This window comes from Lampris incognitus, chromosome 2, assembly GCF_029633865.1.
Source record: "Lampris incognitus isolate fLamInc1 chromosome 2, fLamInc1.hap2, whole genome shotgun sequence".
Taxonomy (NCBI): Eukaryota; Metazoa; Chordata; class Actinopteri; order Lampriformes; family Lampridae; genus Lampris; species Lampris incognitus.
In genome coordinates this window covers 137,084,272-137,111,308 of record NC_079212.1, presented here as the reverse complement: position 1 = coordinate 137,111,308, position 27,037 = coordinate 137,084,272, and the positions used below count along the sequence as shown (strand labels likewise).

At 42.6% G+C, this 27,037-nt stretch overlaps 1 protein-coding gene across 1 annotated transcript in view; it reads right to left on the bottom strand.

The window, feature by feature from the left end:
• Positions 1-27,037, bottom strand: part of fhit (fragile histidine triad diadenosine triphosphatase) — a 473,490-nt gene that overhangs the window by 86,768 nt on the left and 359,685 nt on the right. Inside the window, exons 4-5 of the mRNA XM_056274400.1 lie at positions 26,113-26,258; positions 21,452-21,481 (exon numbers count right to left, since the gene is read on the bottom strand). Of these exons, the coding sequence (XP_056130375.1) occupies positions 21,452-21,481; positions 26,113-26,258 (176 nt within the window). The remainder of the gene's footprint in view (positions 1-21,451; positions 21,482-26,112; positions 26,259-27,037) is intronic.

Sequence of the window (27,037 nt, the reverse complement as noted above, 5' to 3'; positions counted from 1 at the left end):
TGATTTAGAATACAATTTGAATTGTATATTTAAAAATGTGGTTATTATGAGCAAGTGATGCTGTAAAAATTGTATATTATATATATATAGCGGGTTTTTTTCCCAGAAACCATCAATGGTTTTGATAGAAATGCTCAACTAATGAGGAGCAGAATATCACTATAGATGTAGGGGGAAAAACTTTTAATACATAGCAGTACAAGTTTGTTTCATGCGTCGCACACTCATCAGCTGCTTTTTTACAGCACTCACCAGTCTTGTACTATCTCATAAAAAAATTTACTTGACTCACTCACTGGATTATATATATATGTCACTGTGATGGCCTGCCCAGGGTGTCTCCCCAGCCTGCCGCCCAATGACTGCTGGGATAGGCTCCAGCATCCCCGCGACCCTGAGAGCAGGATAAGCGGTTTGGATAATGGATGTATGTATACACACCAAAGACTTATATGTTGAATTATATCCAAAATATCCCTTCCAGGGTTACATACAGACTATCCAAAAGAAGATACATGGTTTTCATCTCACAAAAGTAATGTGTGAGCGATTATAAGCTGCTGTAGGTCTCTATCAAAATGGCATCACTTTGGGTTCGTAATTGTGTTGTCATACGTTTTCAAAAAACAACAGAGTCCAAGTATGAACGTATTCCGCAAAAATAACAAGAATGCTAAACTCGTTGTGAGCCTTACTCTCTTTGCTGTGTATTCCGTAAAAGTCTAAGAGTTGCATTTTTTATGTAATTCCTGTCATCCTTTCCCTTGTCCTGAGGTCCTTCCGTGTGTGCTTATGAGTTTAAATCGTTACAGGCATAATAACCTAATTGTGGTGGTTTTATTAATTTTTCATTATTGTGCTGTGATAAACAGTAGAGGCTGGGCAAATAAGCGCTTATAAATGCTACAAACGAGATAACATGTTTGGAAGTGTCTGCTTTGTTGCTGTGCATTTTCTACTTAATGAGGTCATTTGCATAATGACTGCATCATTACATTTGCCTACCTTAAGGAAAACTTTGAAGCAGACAGAAAAAAAAATCCCCACATCTGCACGGCTATTCATCACAATGGCTTTCTAAACAAGTGCTGAGTGAATGAGCAAACAGACACTTCTGGTGTGTGTATGTGATAGCACCACAGGCCATCACTTGGAAGGGTGGGATCAAAATGCAGAGGACCAGGGCCTTTAGGGGGTCTCAGCCCCTAAAGAGAATGTGACATGCATACAAGTGCCCTCCAAAAGTGTTCAACCCCCTGCTAATTCACTCATTTCATTAGATAACAGTTAATACATTAAAAAGCCCATACCATGCTTTTTGGGTTTTCCGCTTCCCTTTATTGTGTTATATAGCTGGGAGGTGCATGTGAAACGACTGCAGAGTTACAAAGTCCAGTCCAGTCCATTTTATTTGTATAGCCCAGTATCACAAATCAGTCTCAAGGGGCTTTAAAACAACACAACATCCTGTCATGAGGGAGCTTTTATCTTTTTTACCTTGACCACAGGAAATGGTCTACATCTGCCTCCATATTTCCAGATTACCTTGATTAGAAACAAAGAACATAACCTTCACTTTGCAAGTGTTAAATCAAAGCACTGCTAACAGAACTATCAAAAGCCATGTTGCAAAACCTACTGTGCAGTTACATTAACATTTAGCAGACACTTTTATCCAAAAGCCACCTCAAACAAATAGTTAAATAAATAAACAAACAACTAGTTAAAATGGCTGGAGGAGGCCATTGAGCAGACCCGTTGTTGCTCAGATAACATGGCGTGACAAAACACGGAGCCCGCCAGAGATGGGAGATTTCCCGCCCAACCTGATGGCTCCAGCCGGCTATCGAAAGCAGTGCTGCAAAACTTACAGTACAGTTACATTAACATTTAGCCGACACTTTTATCCAAAGCGACTTCACACAAACGGTTAAATAAACAAATAAATTACTCGTTAAAATGAACACCGCTTACCCAACGCTGTATGAGGAAAACGGACTGAATTATGATGGCGAATGACCCGACGAGCTCCTCCAGCAAGCCAGCCGGAAGTCAGGTTCTTCTTCTTCACTGGTGAGCGGTGAAAAGGGTATTGCGAGGGAACAGATAACGCTTGCTACCCCCTAATCCCCCCCCCCCCCCCCACCATGTCCCTAATATGGCTCTGTACCAAACAATATTGGATACTTTTCTGGGGCCAAAAGCCATATGCCAACATGTTTGTTTGTTCAAGACACTTCACGGAGGACTCTTTCCTCAACAGACACCAGTATGAAGCCAGATTTTCGGCTAGGCTAGTGCTAAAAAAAACAGGGCTGTTCCATCTGTAGAGAGCCGTGTTGAGGAGTCAGAAGCACAAACTGTAAGCAACATATCACTGAAATGTTTGTCTTGTATGGATAATCACACCACATGGCTTGTGAATACAGTTTCAGTGCAGACAATGGGCGTGTACAATAAAGCTAATTTAGGGAGCTAAGATGTTATTTGCACAAAACAATACAGCTGAGTAGTCAGATTACATGCCTTTATTTAAACCCTATCTGCTCAAAATAGTGGTGCTATTTTCACAGCCGCCGAGGATAAACGTCATCATCCCCCCAAACACAACATTTTTTGAAGTAATAAGCAATCAACTAGAATCTTTATAATACCAAAAGCAGTTATGCTCAAGCGAAGATAGTCCAAGCCTGTCAAACCACGGTCTTCTTGGTAAATGTATGTGCACATAACATTTTACCAGCTACGTAACCTTTGTTATTTCCTGACAGCACACATTTTCCACTTCAGTTGAAATCTTAGCACATTTCATACAAGTACACCGATTAACAGGGCTTAAATGGAAATATTTTTATATACGGCTTGTGACTGGAAGATTAAATCCACCGTTATGTCACACAACAAGCTGGTAATAAACGTAATAGGGAAATAAAAGGGAAACGTATTCAACCCCTTTCACTTTGGCAAACCTAAGTTCAGTTCGGTACACCATGTTACCTTTAAAAGCAACCTAATTAGCTGGGTGGTCTATTGTAGTGTGTAACAATAATGGTTCAGAATGAACAATCACATATTTCAATATAATATCCATATACAAATAATGCACTAAGCAGGTCCGCATAATAACTTCAATAACCTGGTTCGAAATTTTTTACAGCGGAGTCATGACAGCATATATAGCTTAATCACACCACATGCCTCAGAAAACTTCTTGGCATAAAGTGGGATGACAAGATCCCTGACACAGAGGTCCTCACTCGCTCAAGACTGCCGAGCATACACACCATCCTCATGCAATCACAGCTTCGTTGGGCGGGCCACGTAGTTCGCATGCCAGACCACCGGCTCCCAAAGAAACTGTCATATGACGAACTCAAACAAGGCAAGCGCTCCCAAGGTGGTCCCAAAAAGCACTTCAAAGACACCTTGAAGGTTTCGTTAAAGGCCTTCACCATCAACTACGACACATGGGAACAGAAAGTTCTGAACAGAGGAGAGTGGCGTGCAGCTGTCTGAAATGGTGCAAACACATGTGAGGCCACCAGGAATGCTGCAGCAGAGAGCCGCAGGCAGGCCAGGGAAGACCATGCCAGCAACCCTCCAGCTACTCCCACTATCCCATTCCCACACTGCCAAAGAACATTCAGGGTGCGGATTGGACTAACCAGCCATCTTCGCACCCACAGAAATCAACCCCTACAGGATGACTAGATGGTCCACGTCGCTGTGACGGACGAACAACACATATGTAGCTATTTTCCAAATAATTCAATTTCAGCTCCTCAAACTGAATAATACCAGCGTGAATCTCTCCTATACACCTCTTTCTCATGTGCGTCAAACAAATACACATGAAACGTGCGCAAGGCGAGCACATGTCATCAGCAACTTAAACAACGACTAGAGAGCAAATAAAGCTTAACTTTCAGAATTGTACACGGCGGGCCTTCATCGCAGCAAAGGTCTTGACTGCATTCCTCACACTGCATATTTCTTTTCTCAAACACAACTGAAATTGGTGTCAGTACAGTAGACCAGGCTACCATTGGCTCATGAGCACTAGGGCAGGAGGCAGGGGAGGGAGGCAGCTGCAGGTGCATCGTGATCGACACATTCCTCAGCAATTCATTGTGCTTACAGAACACGTAGCCTAGCAAGCCTGCAGTTGCTGCTATTGGTTACGCCACGATTTTGCTCATGAACAGTTGGCCCACATTTCGCCACCCTTGCCAAAGTGTTGCCCTAGGCAATTTTCTTGTTCGCCTACATGGGCGTAGATTTCGGGGGAGGGGGAGAGGCGTGGGCTATACCCCCTCCTCTCAATATTTAGAACACCTGCAATTGCCCCTCCCAATAAAATGATGAAAGAAGGAGAGGACTTTTATTTTACAAAACCGCTATAACGTTACTCATAGATGCAACAATGCCTCCGACAGGGGCGGGTCTTTATTCTTCAGCACTGGGTCTTTTTTAACTCATAGATTATGAATATGGATTATGAGCTCAGACAACCACTGAATCTTTTGTGGCAAACATAATTATCCTGACCCCCCCCCCCACACACACACACACACACGAGTGTTGTGATCTCAGTGAGCAGCGGCAAAGCATCGCCACCTCTCCTCTGGCGCTGTGTGTACGCAAACAGGTTGATAACCATGGAGGAGCCAGGAGAGAAAAGGAGGAGGAGGAGGACTTTTTTCTCAAAAAGTCTAAAAACTAAGAAAGTTGTGAGCCACTAGGTCAGGCTTTTTGAGTTTACTTTTACACGTGTTGTTTGCTAGTTTGCTAATGAATCTTAAGGTCATGTTGCCTGCCCATAAATGCTTGGTAGCTGGCTACCACAGCAGCAGACAAGCTAATCCAGCATTAGCTGCTGTGCAACTAATGCTGGATTACAAAACATGCACGGCATACAAACATACAAACATGTACGACATACAAAACGGCAAAACATGCGATTTGTTGACAGCGTGGGACATCTGAATTTAAATTTCATCAATTGAAACTTATTTGCATATTATAAATTCATATGACAGTGTTAAATAATAGATGTTTTCAACATGACCGTGAGGCCTTTTGGTGAAATCTGAGATTAGAAAACGTTTTTAGACTATTAAGGAAAGTGAGTTAGGTCTACAACTATGGAATGCACTTATTCAATTCAGTCTGACCGCAAACAGTGATGAAAAAATAGTCACCTAATTGTAGTTATTTGTTGGGTAGCTCGTAATTTCTACTTTCAGGATATCACAGGAGGCAGGGAGAGTGCAGTTGAAGTGAGTGAAGCAATTAACAAAATTCTCTCTCATTTGATTTGTGCATGAGTTGTATCAAACTACTCAGGGATAAAATAACCATATGAATAATGGCAGTTTAAATCTTGCTATAATGTGAACTTCATGCAGGAAATAACAGTCACTGAGGCAGAGAGAGAGAGAGAGAGAGAGAGAGAGAGAGAGAGAGAGAGAGAGAGAGAGAGAGAGAGAGAGAGAGAGAGAGAGAGAGAGAGAGAGAGAGAGAGAGAGGCAGAGGCAGACAAACAGGTAAGAGTTAATATACTATAGTCAGGACTCCCATGGTCATGGAAACAGCTTGACATTTTAAAAAGTGTTTTCCAGGCCTGGGGATGATATAAACGGAAAAGGGCATACATGTCCACAGTGGATTAACTCAGAATAAAAAAAGTAATTTTCAATTGCAATTGCTTTTTTTACAAAAATAAAATGAATCCCATTTTGGTGTAAGCAATACAGAATGCCTGAGAGCCTTACTGCATTATATTTCATCATCTTTTGAATTGTCACCAAACAGGACAGGAACAGACTACAATGGACAGTCAGGACTGCAGAGAAAATCATTGGTGCCAACCTGCCCTCCATTCAGGACTTATACATCTCCAGAGTCAGGAAATGGGCAGGCAACATCACTGCAGACCCATCACACCCTGGTCACAACCTGTTCCAACTCCTCCCCCCCGGTAGACCGCTACAGAGCACTGTACGGCAAAAATAACCAGACACAAGAACGGTTGCTTTCGGCAGGCTGTCCCTCTGATGAACACTTAACATTGTCATTGTACACTGTATATTGTACGTATACATGGATATTTTGTCATGTCCACCTACCTCATGTATAACATAACCTGCTAACATATTTAATTCAGCATTTCTGAACTCTGCACATTTGCACTACTGCCCTCCTGTTTCACCTGTACATAGTCATTCCTTGTATATATTCTTGAAGATTGTTGTGTTGTTATTCTATGTAAGTACATCGAGAGCCACTAAACTGGAGTCAAATTCCATGTATGTGTAAACATATGTGGCCAAATAAAGATGATTCTGATTCTGTGCCCGCATTTTGTGTTTTCCTTTACATAAATGAAAACATTTCCACAATAACTTGATGCAGAAAAGGCACAAATTGGTCCATAAAAATTCACCATAATGCAGGAAATGAAGTGTTAAATGCTCAAAATTCCCTGAGGGAGGACTCCCAGAGCCCCAGTTAATGTGCCCCCACAATGTTCAAGTAAAACATATGCACATGTTCACCTATTTGGATGCACTGGCAGTGGCTATATCTCATAAGCTCAGATTGAAATTAGGGGTGGGGTGGGTAGGTAGCAAGGACATGCGCAAGGCTGGGCTAAAGATGCCCGAGTAACAGCCCTCTTTGGGGCTAACCTGCCCTTCTGGAGGAAAAATACAAATAATGATTGTTTTATTTTTGCTGTTGTGGCTGCATAAATACAAGCAGCCCATGCTTAAATCAGAACAAATTAAATAACCATATCATAGAAAATTGTATTACTTTCTGATGGGCCAGCCTCCATGGGACACAGATGGGGTGGCCCAGAGCTGTAAAAAAAAAAAAATTACGTAAAGCGATACCCTATGCCCCCTGTCATATGACACTGTAATATCCAAATTTGGTATTGTTGACACTCCGTGAGGGCTCTGGGTGAGTCTTTTGAAGACAAATGGTATAACCAGTGGGATTCTCTGTGGATAAAAAGCTCCATTTATGCTTCGGAACAATGTGCAGCTTGTCACGTTTGCATCATGTCATACAATATTGCCTTATATTATGCTATCACATGAACCAATTGTAGCTAGCTAGCTAGCTAGCTGGCTGGCTAACATATAGGCATTCATTCATAAACCAGTGAAGAGCCTGGGGAAATGGTACAGGGCGGCCCTCAGTGACAGGCAGTGTGAAGGAGATGCTCATTCAAGCAGAAACCTGGATGACATCTCTCGAGAAGATTGGCTACCCAGTAAGTATAAGGCGTAGATACCAACATGGGATGCTTCCCAGACCACTAAATCCACTGTTCGTTTATGAAGTATCAATCTCCACTGTTGAGGAGCTGGAGAGGAAGGTGAACACCTACCTGAGGAGCTGGCTGGGTGTCCCGGGAAGCTTCTGCTCTATCGGCCTGCACAGCACAGGCAGCAAACTGCAGCTGAAAGTAACATCTGTAGTAAAGGAGTACAAATTAACAAAAACACACCAGGCCATGATGCTGTGTGACAGCAAAGATGCAAGAGTACACTAGACAGGCACTGAAGTCAGAACAAGCCACAAGTTATCAGCAAGCAGAGCAATGAGGGAGGCGGAAGATCACCTGCATCATGCCGACATCACTGGATCAGTAGCCCAGGGCAGGCTGGGTCTGGGCTGCTCCACCAGCGCAAGCTGGAACAAGACTAACCTAAAAGAGCAGTGTGGCATGGTGCAGAGGAAGGTCTTCAAGGCAGAGGAGGAAAGCTGACATGTCAAGGTTTTAGCCATGACCAAGCAGGGCAGCTGGACAAGATGGGAGAGCGTGTGAAAGAGGGCAATGACCTGGCATGACATCTGGAACATGGAAGGACACCGGATCAAATTTCTGTTGTGTTCCGTATATGATGTCCTGCCTTCTCCATCAACCTCCACACATGGGGGTTGGCAGAGAGCCCCAGCTGCAAACTCTGTGGAAAGCCAGCCAACCTTAAGCATGTCCTCTCCACATGTTGGTCAAGTCTGGCGGATGGGCAACTCGACCAGATTCTAACACAGTTGACTGCTGGTGTGGAGCAGGCAAGGAAGAGGTCAAAGCAACTTTCTAATGGCTTTCGTTTTATCCACTTCCTCAGGTCAGGGGAGAGTACAGCAGCAGCGATGAGGAGCAAAGGGGTCTTGGCCACGGCAAGCGACTGGGAGATGTGGACAGATCTTAAGAAGCAGCTCAAATTCCCAGAGGAGATAACCAGGGTTGCCAACCCTCCCGGATTGGCCGGGAGTCTCCCGGAATTGGCCCCAGTCCCCCGGACAGCAGTAAATCCAATCCGGGAGATTTTTTAACCATCTGAAATTTAAAAAATGTGTTAAAATTGATATCAATGGGTTTACTGAGCGGGACTCTTATTATGAAGACTGGTGCTGTGATATTGAAACACTTAAACCAATCGTGTGCAAGCATGTACGCGAGGGCGCCGGGTGACGCTGCCAAACTTGCTAGCTGATGACGTTCATGTCGTTGCTAGTCTACAGCTAACGTTAGCTAGTATTCTCTCTACAGAGAGCATTTTATAGTTGCAATTAACATTAACCCGAACCGCGATCGACATGGCAGAACCACAGAAAAAGAAATATCTTTGCCATTATCAAGACAAGTGGTGCGAGGAAGAGGGTTTCAAAAACTGGGTACGAAAAGTTGATGACATTACCGCTGAAGGCACGCTGTGCCGCCATAGTTTCTCTGTAAAATATGAGGGAAAACGAGGACAGGTTACTTATGCTGAGAGCCAGAAGCATAAAGATGTTGAGAAACAACAGAGCAGAACGCCTCAAATAACTTATTTTTTTGCGAAAAGGGACTCATCTCAAGAAGATCTCATAATCACCGCCGAGGTAGGACAGGTGTATCATTCGGTTTTGCACCATCTAAGCTATGCTAGCTAGCCTGGACTGCGGGAACAAGATGCTACCAAAAATCCTTCCCGATTCTGACATCGCTCAGAAAATCTCGTGCGGTAGGATCAAGGCCAGTAGCCTCATAGAGGGTGTTTTAGCTCCCAAATCGCAGGAGCTGTTGCTGAAGGATTTAGAGACGGCAAATTTCTTTTCAATAAATTCTTCCCCTTGGTAGTGAGATATTTTTCAGCAACAGAGGGAATAAAACACACCTTGTTGGACTTTTACAAAGACGGCAACAAGAGCAGTGCGGCAACTGCGACACGCATTACTGGTATTCTGAACGAGAATAGGCTCAGTACAGACAATGTTTCTGGTTATGTGGCTGACAATGTGTCTGTGAACTTCGGAAAACATAACTCCATCTACCAAAAACTCAAAGAGAAGAATGCAGGGCTCATCCAATGTGGATGCAAGTGCCACATTATTCACAATTGACTAAAAAACGCAAAGAAAGTAATGAGCTTCGATGTGGAAACACTTGTACTGAAAATATACAGTGAGTTTTCTTCCTCAGCAAAAAAACGCAGAAAATCTTGCCTCCTTTTTTGAGTTTGTTGAAATGGCGTACCGTGATGTATTAAGACATGTACCCACAAGGTGGTTATCACTTCTGCCAGCAGTCGAGCGCGTCCATCACAGCTGGCCAGCTTTACGTGCATACTTCGTGTCTGAAGGAGAAGACCAATGCAACAGAACAGTGTGGGATGCTTTCTCCGCCGAGGAACCAGAGTCTCTTCCGCTGTGTTATGTGTATTTTCTAAACAACCTGATGGTCATCTTTCACAGCTCTGTCAAACACCTGGAACGCAACGAGGCAAACTGCACAGAGCTACATCCACTCATGGAAGACCTTCGCTCCAAACTCAAACAGAGAATACGAGACCAGTTCTACAGAAGATCTGCAGAGGTAATTCTGGGGAATCTCTCCTCAGCGGACACAAAGAAGTTCAGAGAAGAGGCTGCTGCAACACTGACACGTTGCATTACTTACCTGGAGAAATTGTATGACTATGAAGGGTCCATATTCAAACTAATGCCTGTCCTCTCTCTCAGTAGCCCAGTGACGTGGCCTCAAATCGAGACTCTGGTTACAGGCCTGCAGTTGGACATTGACACTGACAGACTGTATGATGAATACTGCGTTGTAGTGCAAGTGCAGGACAAGATTGCACAGGAATCTTCTGTGGACCAGAAATGGGTGCAGGTTTTGAGACGGTTACCTGAGGGAAGCAGCAAAATGAAGAAACTGATTTCCTTTGAACTCTCCATCCCAATATCGAATGCATACTGTGAGAGGGTCTTCAGCCTCATGACCCAGCTCTGGAGCAAGGAGCAAAATCGGATGACTGAGAATCTGGTTAAAGCCGAACTACAAGTGTTGCTCAACTACAGCATGACCTGTGGAGAGTTCTCTGAGTATTTGGAACAAGAACGCGGACTTGTTGCATGCAGCAAAACGTCAGGAAAAGTACAAATTCAAGTGGAGGGAGCTAGGGGGACAGCAATAAGGTAAGAAAAATATATTGTACATTTTTGCCGGGTTTCTGTATAAGTATATTTGAGCAGTGTATGTATAGGTTGTTTTTATTGCTGGACTATTAGGCCTACTTGTCGTTGTTGTTGTGTGGTGCTGAAAAGGACAGCTCCTATAGCGAGAGGGACAATAGGCCGTTTTGTGTGTGTTTGTTTGAGTGTGTGTGCATGTGTGTGACACTTGTGGGTTGACATTGCACATGGCTGTGTAATGGGGAAGAGTGGGGTGTACATTTTTGCGATTAGATTTGTTCTCTTGTACCGTGGTGAGGCTATTTATAGGTTGTGGTGACAATTCTGATCTGCCGAACACACAGAACCCCCCCCCCAAAAAAAAAAAATTAAAAAAATGAATACAACCAAGTCGAGTTGGCATCCCTAGAGATAACCCACACTAGCCTCAGACCCGATATTGTTCTCTGGTCTAAAGGTACCAAGCAGAGGATTCTTACCAAGCTTACGGTGCCCTGGGAAGAGAGGATGGAAGAGGCCCATGAGCGCAAGATGAAGAAATATCAGGCTGTCACCTTCGAGAGCAAACAGAATGAATGGAAAGCCTGGAATCTGCCAGTGGAAGTCAGCTGCAGGGGCTTTGCAGGACAGTCGCTCTGGAGAGCTCTTGGGCTGCTTGGAATTGAAGGCCGGTGGCCAACATCACCAAACAGGCAGAGATGGCATCCCAGTGGATCTGGATAAAGCGGAATGAGCAGTGGCAGAACCAACATGGTGACGGGCTAACAACATCATAGAGTTGAGTGGTGGACAGCGGCGGTAGTACCAGGACACTGTTTCTACCATCGAGCCACCCCGACATATCAGCCTTGCCAGTTGCCTACGGACCAATGAGCTCTCTTAAACTCCAGCTTATAATACTTAATTCTGAATAATCAAGACAGAAATAATCACATGATATAAAGGAGGAAAAACAACACTCTAAACTAACTGACTGAATGTGACAAAAGCTACCCAAACCCTTTGGATTCAACACAAGAAACCTACATGGACATCTTTTTAAGCAACTACCAAAGACACTGGAAAAAAAACCCAAGGTGAACCAATCAAGAAAGGGATGGAAAAAGAAAACAAACATTCTATAAACTGTAATTTATTGATATGGATTTTTTAAAAATATATTTTAAATAATTAATTTTCTCTCCTCTCCTCTTTTCCCTCATGTAAATGACAAATCAAGTCAAAGTTATGAAATGCACATCAGTGTTCCATGTATATGTAAAAAAACAACATCTTTGTATTTTAGTGGCCAAATATTTGTCCCTCTTCTGCTGCACTGTACCTGCAGTATCGAATTGATGTAGTAATAATGGCAATGACTAACTTCAGGTTGTACACAGTGATATACACTACCGTTCAAAAGTTTGGGATCACCCAAACAATTTTGTGTTTTCCATGAAAAGTCACACTTATTCACCACCATATGTTGTGAAATGAATAGAAAATAGAGTCAAGACATTGACAAGGTTAGAAATAATGATTTGTATTTGAAATAAGATTTTTTTTACATCAAACTTTGCTTTCGTCAAAGAATCCTCCATTTGCAGCAATTACAGCATTGCAGACCTTTGGCATTCTAGCTGTTAATTTGTTGAGGTAATCTGGAGAAATTGCACCCCACGCTTCCAGAAGCAGCTCCCACAAGTTGGATTGGTTGGATGGGCACTTCTTTGAGCAGATTGAGTTTCTGGAGCATCACATTTGTGGGGTCAATTAAACGCTCAAAATGGCCAGAAAAAGAGAACTTTCATCTGAAACTCGACAGTCTATTCTTGTTCTTAGAAATGAAGGCTATTCCATGCGAGAAATTGCTAAGAAATTGAAGACCGGTGTGTACTACTCCCTTCAGAGGACAGCACAAACAGGCTCTAACCAGAGTAGAAAAAGAAGTGGGAGGCCGCGTTGCACAACTGAGCAAGAAGATAAGTACATTAGAGTCTCTAGTTTGAGAAACAGACGCCTCACAGGTCCCCAACTGGCATCTTCATTAAATAGTACCTGTTAGAGCCTGTTTGTGCTGTCCTCTGAAGGGAGTAGTACACACCGGTGTAGGAAATCTTCAATTTCTTAGCAATTTCTCGCATGGAATAGCCTTCATTTCTAAGAACAAGAATAGACTGTCGAGTTTCAGATGAAAGTTCTCTTTTTCTGGCCATTTTGAGCGTTTAATTGACCCCACAAATGTGATGCTCCAGAAACTCAATCTGCTCAAAGAAGTGCCCATCCAACCAATCCAAATTGTGGGAGCTGCTTCTGGAAGCGTGGGGTGCAATTTCTCCAGATTACCTCAACAAATTAACAGCTAGAATGCCAAAGGTCTGCAATGCTGTAATTGCTGCAAATGGAGGATTCTTTGACGAAAGCAAAGTTTGATGTAAAAAAAATCTTATTTCAAATACAAATCATTATTTCTAACCTTGTCAATGTCTTGACTCTATTTTCTATTCATTTCACAACATATGGTGGTGAATAAGTGTGACTTTTCATGGAAAACACGAAATTGTTTGGGTGATCCCAAACTTTTGAACGGTAGTGTATGAAAAACAGCCATTGTTGGAATAATCTAGTTCACCTGCCATTATTTCAGGCACGGTATAACAACTGGTGTAATAAAGAAGCTGACCATACAGAGGGGATCACAGGACAGGAGGGAATCCGATGTAACAAATGCTTGCTCAGTTCACTCAGTGTGCATGAAAGGGTGCTTTCTGGGGAAAACCTCGCATCCACTAGGCATTGGAAAGGAGGACTTATCAACAATTGCAGTATTTGAAACTAGAAATAACAAGAATTTAGTATGAAAGGGGCAATAGTTATTTCTCTCTCCAGGACTACACTCCAATAATGAAAAACATAATCATTAGACGATATTCGGTGGAACAGGGCTGGAGATAGCCCGCGGTTTAAACAAATACTCCTAACCAGAGAAACGTAATGCCCTTAAGAAAGATTTGACCAAGACTTGACTTAATCATCACAACTGCTCAGAGAGCAATGGTGAAGACTGGGTAGCTGCTAGGCACATAGATACACATACCTAATTCCACCTTCCTCTTTGGCAACTGTTGCCCTCAGCCACTGCTGTTGTAGATAAGAACATGTTCTTAGCTGATTAAAACTCATAAAAAAAAAAAATATCACACTCCGACAAATTTGCTGCTTTGTGCAGAAACATCATCACTTCCACACTAGACTGTGTCCTTCACACCCCAGTCTACCGGTCTGTCCTCGCCATCTGACACGGCTCATTCATGTTAGCGATTGCACAATTGCAGATATTTGGGTCACGGTTCAGTGTCGGCGCCTATACAGTGTCCTTCAGTCAGGTGCCAGACGAACACCTCCCTGGGCTTTTCCTCTCACGGTGGGCCATTTCTTGAAAATGATGCACACATTGTAAGAATGTTCTTCGTGGAATGGTGAGGAATTCACCTCCAGTTATCCGCAGTTTTCACAGTCAAGTCAGATCAGATTTATTTGTAAAGCTCTAAATGACAGTTCAGTCCCATAGGGCTTTACAATCACATCGCATTCTGTGCAATGCATGGCAGAAAGTTAGTGTATTACACAGCACCTGAGCGGCTTTGTGTGATGTTGCCACAGAGGTCAGTGATGCAGTTTTAAACCAAATAATTAAAAAAAGATAACCCTTAAATACTCAAGGACTACAAAAGTAAACCAGAAAGGTGGCTGCCATAACATTTTATGTAATGTACGTGAGATCTAGTCAGACAGGCACACATACTTACATATATATATATCTGTCAGCTATATCTCCCGTTTCAATAAAAGGGGGTGAAGAAGGCCTGGCGGTGGTAACCCTAAGTAAAACAAGTCAAGATGCTTTGCTTTCACAGGCATACACCACCTTGAAAACACAGGGAATTTTCCTCAGCAATTCACAGGTAATCTACCCGTTTCTTATCATTGTGTTGTGTTTCTATTGTCTTTATTTATCTATTTAATTGAAAACGGGGGAAATTAGTCAAAATAAGAAGTTCTCTAACAGGGAAAAATAACATTAAAGATACGTTCACATGGCAGGCTGATATACATACATACACACACACACACACACACACACACACATAAAAACTTTATTAAATGAAACACTCAACGGTAGGTAAAGTGTGCAACAAACAGGAGCAAAATAATCCATAATTACTTGAATCAATTGATTTTATATCTATCTATCTAATCTATATCTATATCTATATATCTATATCTATCTATCTATCTATCTATATATATATACACTCACTGGCCACTTTATTAGGTACACCTTGCTAGTACCGGGTTGGACCCCCTTTTGCCTTCAGAACTGCCTTAATCCTTCATGGCATAGATTCAACAAGGTACTGGAAACATTCCTCAGAGAGTTTGGTCCATATTGACATGATAGCATCATGCAGTTGCTGCAGATTTGTTGGCTGCACATCCATGATGCGAATCTCCCGGTCCACCACATCCCAAAGGTGCTCTATTGGATTGAGATCTGGTGACTGTGGAGGCCATTTGAGTACAGTGAACTCATTGTCATGTTCAAGAAACCAGTCTGAGATGATTCGAGCTTTACGACATGGCGCGTTATCCTGCTGGAAGTAGCCATCAGAAGATGGGAACACTGTGGTCATAAAGGGATGGACATGGTCAGCAACAATACTCAGGTAGGCTGTGGCGTTGACACGATGCTCAATTGGTACTAAGGGGCCCAAAGTGTGCCAAGAAAATATCCCCCACACCATTACACCACCACCACCAGCCTGAACCGTTGATACAAGGCAGGATGGATCCATGCTTTCATGTTGTTGACGCCAAATTCTGACCCTACCATCCGAATGTCGCAGCAGAAATCGAGACTCATCAGACCAGGCAACGTTTTTCCAATCTTCTATTGTCCAATTTTGGTGAGCCTGTGCGAATTGTAGCCCGCAGTTTCCTGTTCTTAGCTGACAGGAGTTGCACCCGGTGTGGTCTTCTGCTGCTGTAGCCCATCTGCCTCAAGGTTCGACGTGTTGTGCGTTCAGAGATGCTCTTCTGCATACCTCGGTTGTAATGAGTGGTTATTTGAGTTACTGTTGCCTTTCTGTCAGCTCGAACCAGTCTGGCCATTCTCCTCTGACCTCTGGCATCAACAAGGCATTTTCGCCCACAGAACTGCCGCTCACTGGATATTTTCTCTTTTTCGGACCATTCTCTGTAAACCCTAGAGATGGTTGTGCGTGAAAATCCCAGTAGATCAGCAGTTTCTGAAATACTCAGACCAGCCCGTCTGGCACCAACAACCATGCCACGTTCAAAGTCACTTAAATCACCTTTCTTCCCCATTCTGATGCTCGGTTTGAACTGCAGCGGATCGTCTTGACCATGTCTACATGCCTAAATGCATTGAGTTGCTGCCATGTGATTGGCTGATTAGAAATTTGCGTTAACGAGCAGTTGGACAGGTGTGCCTAATAAAGTGGCCGGTGAGTGTATGTATATATATATATATATATATATATATATATATATATATATATATATATACACACACACACACATATATATGTACATATACACATATATGTACATATATATACATATATATTCTATTTATTGTTATTAAAAACAATGTGCAGGCACATATTAAAAACAAAATAAGGGCCACGGCTTCACCAAACAGTGCAAGACAGACTTAGACAAATATAGTAAACATAGTATAAAATATATATACAGATGAAGATTAAAAGCTAAAGTATTAAAAAAGGCACGAGTATAAACATATTTACATATTTACATATATATATATGTGTGTGCGTGTGTGTGTGTGTGTGTAAAAGGGGGAGAAATATTAGATAAATATTAGATGCAGAGGTTTCCTAGTAGTGGTGGAGCAGTGCTGGGCCCTCATGGCAAGGTGCAGAGACAAACAGTTCACATATCACCCCTGCAATGTTTGAGAGGCAGCATGCCGCACAAATCAATTTAAAACTTACCATGTTATTTAAATTAATGTAAAATGCATGTAAATAAGATTCAGAAAAAAGTATAATTTCTGCGAATGTAGGTTTGCCAGTAGGTAGTGCAGTTGTAGTAAATGGGCCAGATTCTAGAGTGGAATTTGACATTAGTGATGAAATGTATTTTCCCATAAAGGAATAAATCTAAAAATTCATACCGGTAATTCACAAAGGGGCTCATTTCAGACGGCATAAAAAATATTTTCATGGACTGAAATACATATGTTTGCATAGTCAGTGTACAGGAACAAGCAAAGCAACAGGCATACACAAAGTCCTGCTGCCAACAATCTGATATCAATTCATTTGGACAGTGAGTGGATTGTCCCTGTGAAACAAATTCGTTATTTACTAATATTTTACTATTTAGAACAATTGGTAACACTATAACGATACAAATGAAGCATTAGTTAAGTATTTGTAACTACTGAATTCATCATTTGTAAATCATTTGTAAAGCAAGACATGCACCAGTGGTTAGTGTGTTAATAGATGTTTTATAAATACTTATCAATACTGCAATTCATGATTAATTCATGCACAAATCTGCATCTAAATAGTTTGTTAATTGTATACTAATACGTTCTAACTTTTGTAAGCCTCAAGGTGCTGCTGGCCTTTCAATCTCATTTGTAAATGCTTTGTAAGGCATAGATAGTCCTCACTTTAGATGAGGTCATACAAAATACTTAACTAACAACTAGTAACTACCTGAACTGATCATGAATTGCAGTATTAACAAGTATATTAACACACTAACCACTGGTCATGTCTTGCTTTACACATGCTTTACATATGCTTTACAAATGATGAAGTCAGTGGTTACTAATACTTAACTGTTTCATTTGTGTAGTTACAAAGTGTTACTGAATAACTGATATTTGTGTAGTTACAAAGTGTTACTGAATAACTGATACTTTTTGAGCAGCAGATCCTAACGCCTATGAGCATGCATGTTTATTTGCTAACCACAGATTGTTGTCTGATATCAACAATCCAACGCCAAACAGATTCAGGCAATAGTGTACCTCTCATTGCACAATGACATCTCTCCACCAAAAAGGGAAAATCTTCCTCTACAACACGGATACACGTGTAGTTAATCGAGTCTCATCTTTGGATGCTCTTCTGCATCTTCCATTTACATGCTACTTCTTGGCAATATCATACATTTCATTACTCTGCTATACTGACAGAAAAAAAAATCTACCCATAGAACCAAAATATTCATCCTCACTGTTCAATCAGAATGTAGGCAGACATTTTTAAGCTTTTTATGAATGGATGAAGAGTGGCGCAGCGTGGTCTTGCTTTCTTCAATGGAAAACTATATTATGGAAACTAAGCAATTTTTTTAATTTAGCAAAATGGAGAGTTGATGGTTCTTGTTTTTGCTGAGACTGCTGTCTATATATTATGTCTTTCACATCTCCATCTTATGGAAAATCTTGGTTTGAATTATGACACAAACTTGTCTTGAGACTATTTGCTTTCATCTGATTAAGAGTATTTTAATGTCTCAAGTCAAGACTGAGAAGTCTCAAGTTGAGTCCCAAGTCCTAAACTTCGAGTTTCAAGCGCTAAACAAGTCATTATGTGCTCATCTAATTTAATGACATTTCAAATTTTAACAACAGAGTATTAGTCAGTATACTAAAATCACAAAAAAACCTGAATGCTTTTTAAAATTTGTATCGATCACGAACTGATTCAAAGTGGATCTGTAATTATGGAAATGGAGGGTTAAAAGTGCTTTATCATTGGACTTGGAGGAGGTATCAAGTCTTTCAGGTCAAAAGGCTCAAGTCCAAGTCAAGTCATGTGTTGTTGGTTTTAACGTCAAAGTCGAATCGCCAGTCTTTTTCAGTTTTGTCAAGTCTAAAATCATCAAATTCGTCACTCAAGTGTGACTCATTTATGTAACCCGAGTCTGACTCGAGCCAAGACCCCATTTAGACTGGCAGCCCAAATCTGATTTTTGGCAAATCCAGATTGGAATCTGATTTCTTTTATGTAGTCTGAACAGCAAAAAAAAAAAAAAAAAATTTGGAATCTGATCTTTGCAAATCAGATTTGAGCCACATTCGGAGGTGGTTTCATATCGTGTTGCAACTCGAATCCACACCACTGCTGATAATGGCCCCTCAGAGCAGACACACCAGTCCAGCACACGATGTGGGCTTAACGTAACCCTGCCGTTCGACAACATTTACATGACAGTTGTTGTGCGTCCAATACATTGCATCCCTCCCGCCTTCTCCATACTGGACACTTAGCCCTAACCATCGTAATTGTGTGACGCAGCTCAGAGACTTTCTCTTTACATGAAAACTGCATGAAGCAGTAAGACAACGGGGTAGTGCTACTCTACGGGCTTATTCAACATTACACTGACTACTTTATCACAATCTGTTATAACCGAGCTCTATTAGTCAGGCTTGCTTGTTCGGTAAGCAAGATTCAAAGGCCTCCTTCCACATGATGAATTACTAAAAGAAGCCAAAGTTTCCGTCATATAAATACCACGGCTTTTCCTACGCGTCAGACTTCAGGCAGAGTAAGTACGCTTCGTCCTCCGTAGCCCGTTTCTCTTTTATTCAATCTAAGACCCATTTTTATTGCTTGTGCGCAAGTACCTGATTGCAATAATCCACTTGATAGATGGGGCAGGCCAGGCGCTATACATAACAGGCGTACTATGTGCACGGCATAATTTGTTTTCATAAAAAAAGACCAGGCAAATCACAAACTGCCTCCTGTTCAGAATTACTTGATTAAATATGCAGATTATATTATATATCAGGCAGTTCAGGAACAGCAGGAAATAAAATCATCTCCATTAGCCCCCTTTCAGTTTCTTCCACTGCTTCTACTTCGAAGGAGAGACCTCCATGATGCAGCCTTAGATTTTCCCAGAGTTGCTGATATTTTGATAATGCTTAAAGATAACCTGCCGACTGGTATGAATCTAATTGAGCCTCCAGCAAAAACATATAGCCGAGCTGTTTGACCTTGTTTGTACTGCCAGATGAAAAACCTTTTTCATCTCGTACAATCTGTGGATGCAAAATAGGTTATGTTGTGGAAATGGGGGAAAAAAAAAGCTTTTAAAAGGACATGGTTCTCTTCGGGCATACTGGAGATTGCTTTTTTTTTTCCAAGGGAACGGTGGGTTTGTTCAAGATGATATTTGAATGACTGAATACAAAATGCCTTGACAGACTTTTCCCTTTGCTGTTGATTTGTGGTCTGGAGGCCACTTCATAGTTGAATTTAAAATGGTTAGGTTTTTTTTTTATGGGAACTATTTATGAACAAATCCTTATAACTACCATTTTTTATTGCAACAAAGTTATTATTTAATTGTGCGTTTATGATATATTTTTGTACATAATATTGATTTCATTGCTGTTGACAAAAGTCTGCGGTATGTAAAAAATGCGATGCTATGAAAATGTTAGAGACTAACTAATAAGTTAATAAAGACAACAAAAGAATAAAATTTGGTTCCATTGATTGTTGTCTCCCCCCCCACCTTTCTCCTCAATTGTATCTGGCCAATTACCCCACTCTTTCGAGCTGTCCCGGTCCCTGCTCCACCCCCTCTGCCGATCCGGGGAGGGCTGCAGACTACCACATGCCTCCTCCGTTACATGTGGAGTCAACAGCCTCTTCTTTTCACCCGACAGAGGAGTTTCTCCAGGGGGACGTAGGATGTGGGAGGATCACGTTATTTCCCCCAGTTCCCCCTCCCCCTGAACAGGCGCCCCGACCAACCACAGGAGGCGCTAGTGCAGCCACCAGGACGCATACCTACATCTGGCTTCCCACCCGCAGACACAGCCAATTATGTCTGTAGGAACGCCTGACCAAGCCAGCGGTAACACGGTGATTCGAACTGGCGATCCCCATGTTGGTAGGCAATGAAATAGACCGCCACGCCACCAGGACACCCCCGATTTGTTGTCGTTTTTAACCATTGATGCAATGCTAAAATACTCCATGAAGACACACAGGTTCAGTCTCCTTCAAGTCTACCCCCACAACATTCTCAACGTGGTAACATCAACATTTCCATATTCCTCCACAAATCAGGAACGCCGTCATTTCCGCAATTTCAACCAATATGTCATGGCTGTGTTAGCTTAGCTTCTCTAGCAATCGGTGTAGCTTCTGAGGCGACTGTATGACCTTCACTTTGCCACGTGGCGTTTAATCAGACTGGCGAATGACACAGGTCAACCGGGAGGAGAAAGAACGATTAGTTCCACGTTCGTTGTTTCTTACCCCACACCCTTTTTGGGTGGTACTTGTGTTTGTGCAGCACATATGGACCGTTAAATACTCCAGAAGATTTTTGCACCCTTAAACCTCAGTGTGGACGTCCCTTTGTTTGTTATCAGTGTGGGAGCGTTTTACTACATCTCATCTTACATGAGTTCGTTTCTCGCGCCTGTTTAACGACCTCGTCTATTTCATAACAAGAGTGCAAACTATTATGCTACTTCTCGTATTCACAACAACACATGAAACATGTTCTTTTAGAGCGCTGAACATCGACGCAATATGCTGTACGGTATATCTACCTGATATAAAAAAAATAATGCGAGGACGGAGTGTGGTGGTGAGCACAGAAAGTTAGTGGAGGACAAGATAAGCTTTCCAATCCAGGATGTGTGTGACCTCCACCGACATCTGCCCCCCTCATTTGAACCTATATCGGCCCCAAAGGATCCCCAACTGTCCTTCCACTCAAGTCTTTCGGTTTCCTCGCCCCAAAACAATTTAGACCAAGTCTTTTATAATGGATCTCTAAATAATTCAGACATGCCAAGAGTTTAGCACTCACAAATGAAATACAATGATTATTTAATAGTGTGTAACTGTTGCAGAGGCCTCATGACATATTTAAAGGCAGTGAATTATTGAGCTCTCACCTTTACCGTTTGTCCAGCTTCGGGGCCATCCTGGTGGGAACAAGAAGAGGTAATTAGCAGGAGTTGGGAATTGAAAGAATATTTCCATTAATAATTCAGAGATTATTCTAATTTCAGATGAACAACAGTATCTCACTTCTTCCCAACCAAATTAATGTAAAAGAAAATGTAATTTTCTTCTGGCTATAACAGGGCTCTTCTTTGAATAGGGAAAATTCTGCTATCTGTTGATCCCCTCTTCCTTCCTTCTTCTACGAGGGGTGATTCTATGAGATATTTCACTACATAACAGACAGCCACAGATGTCTCCTCAGTCAGTGGCTGCGTAAGTGGGGTTTTAACTGTGCTACTGGGCTACAAACAGCAGCAAAAACTGCATAAGCAACACTGATGTCTGTTGAAATGATTGCAGAATACATTGACTTTGCAAACTTTCATTAAACAGCTAACATCTGAGAGAAAAATGGTCCAGTAGAACAACAGTGACCTTTTACTGATTTGGTACAACTATCCCAAGGCCACAGAACAAGTAACAACCTTTTTTTTTATTTTTGCTGTTTTTTTTTTTTTTCCTGTTTCATGTCATGCTAGATTGGTTTTATTTCTGGATGGGTAAAGTCTATTTATTTCTGCCCAGTGACATCAGGGGTCGGGAGCCAACTTGAATTGAAGCGAAATACCAAGTAAAAATGTATTTTCTTTATTTGACTAGACTGTGCTCGGATCAATTTCATGTCGGTGAATGCCTTTTTTTAAAGTTGTCTCAAATAATCTGATAATAAAACAGCAAAGGTGGGGGAAAAAATACAGTTAGAACCTGACAAGGATTCATTAGTAGCCTGAGCACCAGTATACACCCTGCAAATCAATGTGACATGCTAATCAAATATCACCTTATGACATTATAGTGCTGGGATAGGCTCCAGCATACCCGCGACCCTGAGAGCAGGATGAGCGGTTTGGATAACGGATGGATATTATACTGGGTGGCACAGTGGTTAGCACGGTCGCCTCACAACAAGAAGGTCCTGGGTTCAAGGCCCGGGGTAGTCCAACATAGGGGGTCATCCCAGGTTATACTCTGTGTGGCGTTTGCATGTTCTCCCCGTGTCTGTGCGGGTTTTCTCCAGGTGCTCCGATTTCCTCCCACAATCCAAAGACATGCAGGTCAGGGGAATCGGCCGTGTTAAATTGTCCCTAGGTGTGAATTCGTGTGTGTGTCGGCCCTGTAATGGTCTTGCGGCCTGTCCAGGGTGTCTCCCCGCCTGCTGCCCAATGACTGATGGGATAGGCTCCAGCATCCAGCATGGATGGATGGATATCGTACTGTATCTGCAAACTATGCACAAACTCTTCTGTGGTATTAGATCCTAATCGTAGAAAGAGGGCGTACATCTTGCCGAGGAAGTAAGGATGCAAAGAGAAGTGAATTTACCCGGTGTAATCCAACAACCATGATATTATTAGGGGCCAATCAGACAAATGGAAGTTTTCGAGGTTATAATAACACGTAACACGCGAGGACACTAGGCCCTTATTACAGGGACATGTCCAAAGGATCACATTATTGCTCTATTTGCAGTAAAAAAGAAAGTATTTCAGTGTTGTAGCTTTATTTGTGTGTGTTTGTGTGTTTTCCCACTGTCACATTATATGTGTGGTTAAATTTGATTAGTTTACGTTTTGGCGTTTGTCAGCAGAGGGGTAATGACAACATGAAGAACAGCGTATCTTGTCAGCACCGGTAACTTCATCCAAAAAAAATGATTTTTCAAGAGTCCTCCATTGAGGTGTATTTGTGTGGTTTCATGTGTCCCTGCAGAGGCACACTGCAGAGAACAATTGCCCCTCCTGTGGAGAGTTCTCTTCTAATACAGTGTCTGGTATTCCAACATGCTGACCCCAGAGCTGTCACAACTAATCTCACATCATCGCATCTCATCATCTGCCAAGCCAAAGAAAATGATATCCAGGTAAAGATTACCCTGTTTTTTTTTTCCTCACCTAACCTGTGAAACGAATTTCTCTGACAATGCCGCAAAGCGAGCTAGGTGCTATTTTGGTATTAGCATATATATCACTGGTTATGCAGAACAGGCTGGTCTGATGAGAGCCTGTCAGAGGAAGCGGAGCTCTGTATTTATCTGGCTACTCTGGATAGGAGACCCGATCTTGGCTCATCCACAAGTGTGCTTCTGCTTTGCTAGCGAAGCCGCGGAGCGTTGCCATGTATTCCATGGAAAAATAACTTTTTCTGTAGTATGCTTGAACACTTGAGAAATTGATATAATTGAAATGTGCTTATATAACTAAAAAAAATGCAAATTAAAAAGGCATGCATGGGGCATCTGGGTAGCGTGGCGGTCTATTCTGTTGCCTACTAACACGGGGCTCGTCGGTTCAAATCCCCGTGTTACCTCTGGCTTCGTTTGGCGTCCCCTACAGAAACAATTGGCCGTGTCTACGGGTGGGAAGCCGGATGTGGATATGTGCCCTGGTCACTGCACTAGCACCTCCTCTGGCGGTCGGGAAGCCTGTTCGGGGGGGGGGGGGGGGGGATAGCGTGATCCTCCCACACGCTCCGTCCCCCTGGTGAAACTCCTCACTGTCAGCTGAAAAGAAGCGGCCGGCGACTCCGCATGTATCAGAGGAGACATGCAATAGTCTGCAGCCCTCCCCCGGGTCGGCAGAGGGGGGGAGGGGGGGGGGGCAGCAACCGGGACGGCTGGGAAGAGTGGGGTAACTCACTGACAATCAGGGAGGAAAAAAAGGGGGGGCGGGGTGCATGCATATGTGTGGATTCAAACAACTTAGAGAGAGATATGAGTGACCCCTAATGAGATGTGATCGGGCCTGGCAGCTAAATCATATTAATTTCAGCATCATCAGGTCTTGTGTGTCAGCTGGTCAAATCATCTTTCAGAGCTGCCGTAAAACGATCTTTTCTCCATCTTAGATGTTGAAGGCAAAATCAAGCATGTTTGCCATTATCGCAAGGCCAGAGTCACAACTCGTGCTGTGACTGATGTTGTACAACAAGATTTATAATCCCAGACTGTTCACCGCTAATGATCTGAGCTCTCCCCGCCCGTTTCCAGCGACTCGCACACAGTCGGCCTATTTGTAAAAGATTTTATCTTCATGTGGCGAAACCATCAAGGAAGCAAAGCATATAAAAGATTATCTTAAAAAAAAACATTCTGGTACGGCCGCATAACGTTTGATGCCACGTAACTCCCAGTCGCATAATTGCTAAATCCTTAAATTTGTGCCGCACGAAGATTATAAAGCCCAAGTTGTGGAAGACCGCTGTTACTTTAGGTGACTAGTAACGTCTGGTAGGCCCATGTATAAAAGACACGGTAGTGTATTTTCTGATTGAGTAAAAAAAAATGTGCCAACAAACTTCAATGATTCTTTTTTCTTATGGACAGCCTCTCTCATCCTGCGCTCCCTAATTGGCATTTCTCATTCCAGCGCCGTGTAAATGTGAGCGGACAGTAATTCCAGTAAATACGGAATGACAAACCTCTGCCGATTCGTAAAAGTGTTCCAATTTATGAATCGCCTCACCTCAGGTCAGCATTTAACCCCGGAGCTTGCAAACTACGTAGAAATGATTAGCAGATAAATAATGATTGACTTCCCTAATCATTTTGGCGAGGGACAAGTTTTTGTTTTTATAAATTTATTTTTAGCCAATTAATCCAAATTTATTTCTAGCCAATTAACCCAATGGCATATGGCCGGAACTCTTGTCGAAATTCTCCCCTGGCTCATGTTTCCACAGGAAGGAGATAGTCGTAACACCAGTTTACTTCAAACTCGGGTCGGCTGCTCTCGGAAGCCTCGTATGGACTGCATTACCTTCAGGCCGTGAAGGAGACATAGGGAGATTGCTTTCAGTTACTTGGCTGCAGGCGCCTGGATGGGCCAGAGGGGTCGCTGGGTCGCTGGAGAACGACGAGTCCCCGAACACTATACCGATCTACACCCACCTCGGGTAAGGGTGGCCTATTGAATGCCTTACCCCGTGGACGCTCTGGCCGTGACCGGTTACGGCAAGTCTGGGATACGAACCGAGGGACCAGTTTTTAAAAGTCTGAATAACCAGCAGACTATGATCTAAAGGAGGAGGTGAGACACTGCATTTTTCTTTTCTTGCATATGATAAGACTCGCTCTTTTTCTTTTATTACTGCATTTATGAGCATTTTGTCTGGGAAAGGCTCGGATTTATCGAGACGTTGATTCACCTTGAGGCTGTCAAGTCATGCTGGACGCCTTTTTGTAATGAATTAAGAACACAACTGAAAGATAGTTTAGCAAAGAAATGTGCTATTTCACAGGCCAGAATCCAGACATATACAAAACTGGCCTGGTTTGTGTTTCAGTGACTTGTTGCCCTGATATCAGTGGACAGTATTTGTCGATATGAATGTGCCTACATCTTCCAAAAGCCTGCTTCGTATCCGTGTGTGCTCTTTCACCTATGTTTCCAAGTGAACCACTGGGCTGTCAGAGGCTAAAGCACTTAGCGTGGATTCACAAAAAAACAGTTAAGGTTCAGCTCAGGGCTGACTCACACTCCTCTTGTTCATTTCAATACTGAGTACCCGGGTAAAGTCTCCATCTTCATAGCACCGGGTTATTTTGAGTTACCTGTATGGCAATGGTGAGGGAGGTGGCGTTGAAATGTTTCTCCACGAGCGCAGCCACCCTTTGCGCGGTGCTGAACAGGTCTGCCACCTCGTCAGGCTGGAGGTCCCGGAAGCGCTCGGCAGGCCTCAGAGGGCACACCAACACATCTGAGCCACACTCGTCAAGGAATTGCTCGAGGAAGAGAGATTCAGCAACATACGGCAATGCAGGGAAAACCTATTAGTAATTTTTGCTCCACTAAGCATCAAGACACGACCATTAGTGAATCTTGCTACTTCCCCTTGATGGGTTACGTTAAGCGTAAAAATCATTACCAGCCTCCTTTAGCTGGGTTGTCTGAGTAGTTATGGATGTTTGTTTTTAGAAAGAAAAAAAACATGCAAAATAAAAGTTCTCATACATTCCAAAGATGTCTGTTTACACTTCTGTCAGTACAACACTAAGTAAGAGAAGAAGGAACAACAGGAGTTGTCAAACACCGCTGCTAAATGCAAGGGAGTATCAGATAAAGTAAATCCTGTAACGTATGGTAGGCTTTTAAATAATAATAACAACAATAATAATAATCCTCATCATCATTACATTTATATAGCACTTTTATAGACATCCAAAGTGCTTCACATTGAAGGGAGAATCTCACTTCAACCATCACCAATGTGTGGCACCCACCTGGGTGATGCACGGCAGCCATTTTGTGCCAGAACACTCACCACACATCAGCTTGAGGTGGAGAGGGAGGAAATCATTGAGCCAATTACATGAGGGGATGATTAGTTGGCCAGATGGAGAAAGCCAGGTTGGGAATTTTGCCAGGACACCGGGGGACCCCCTACTCTTTGCGATAAGTGCCATGGGATCTTTAATGACCTGTGAGTCAGTACCTCGGTTTAATGTCTCACCTGAATGATGGCATCTCCTACAGCAC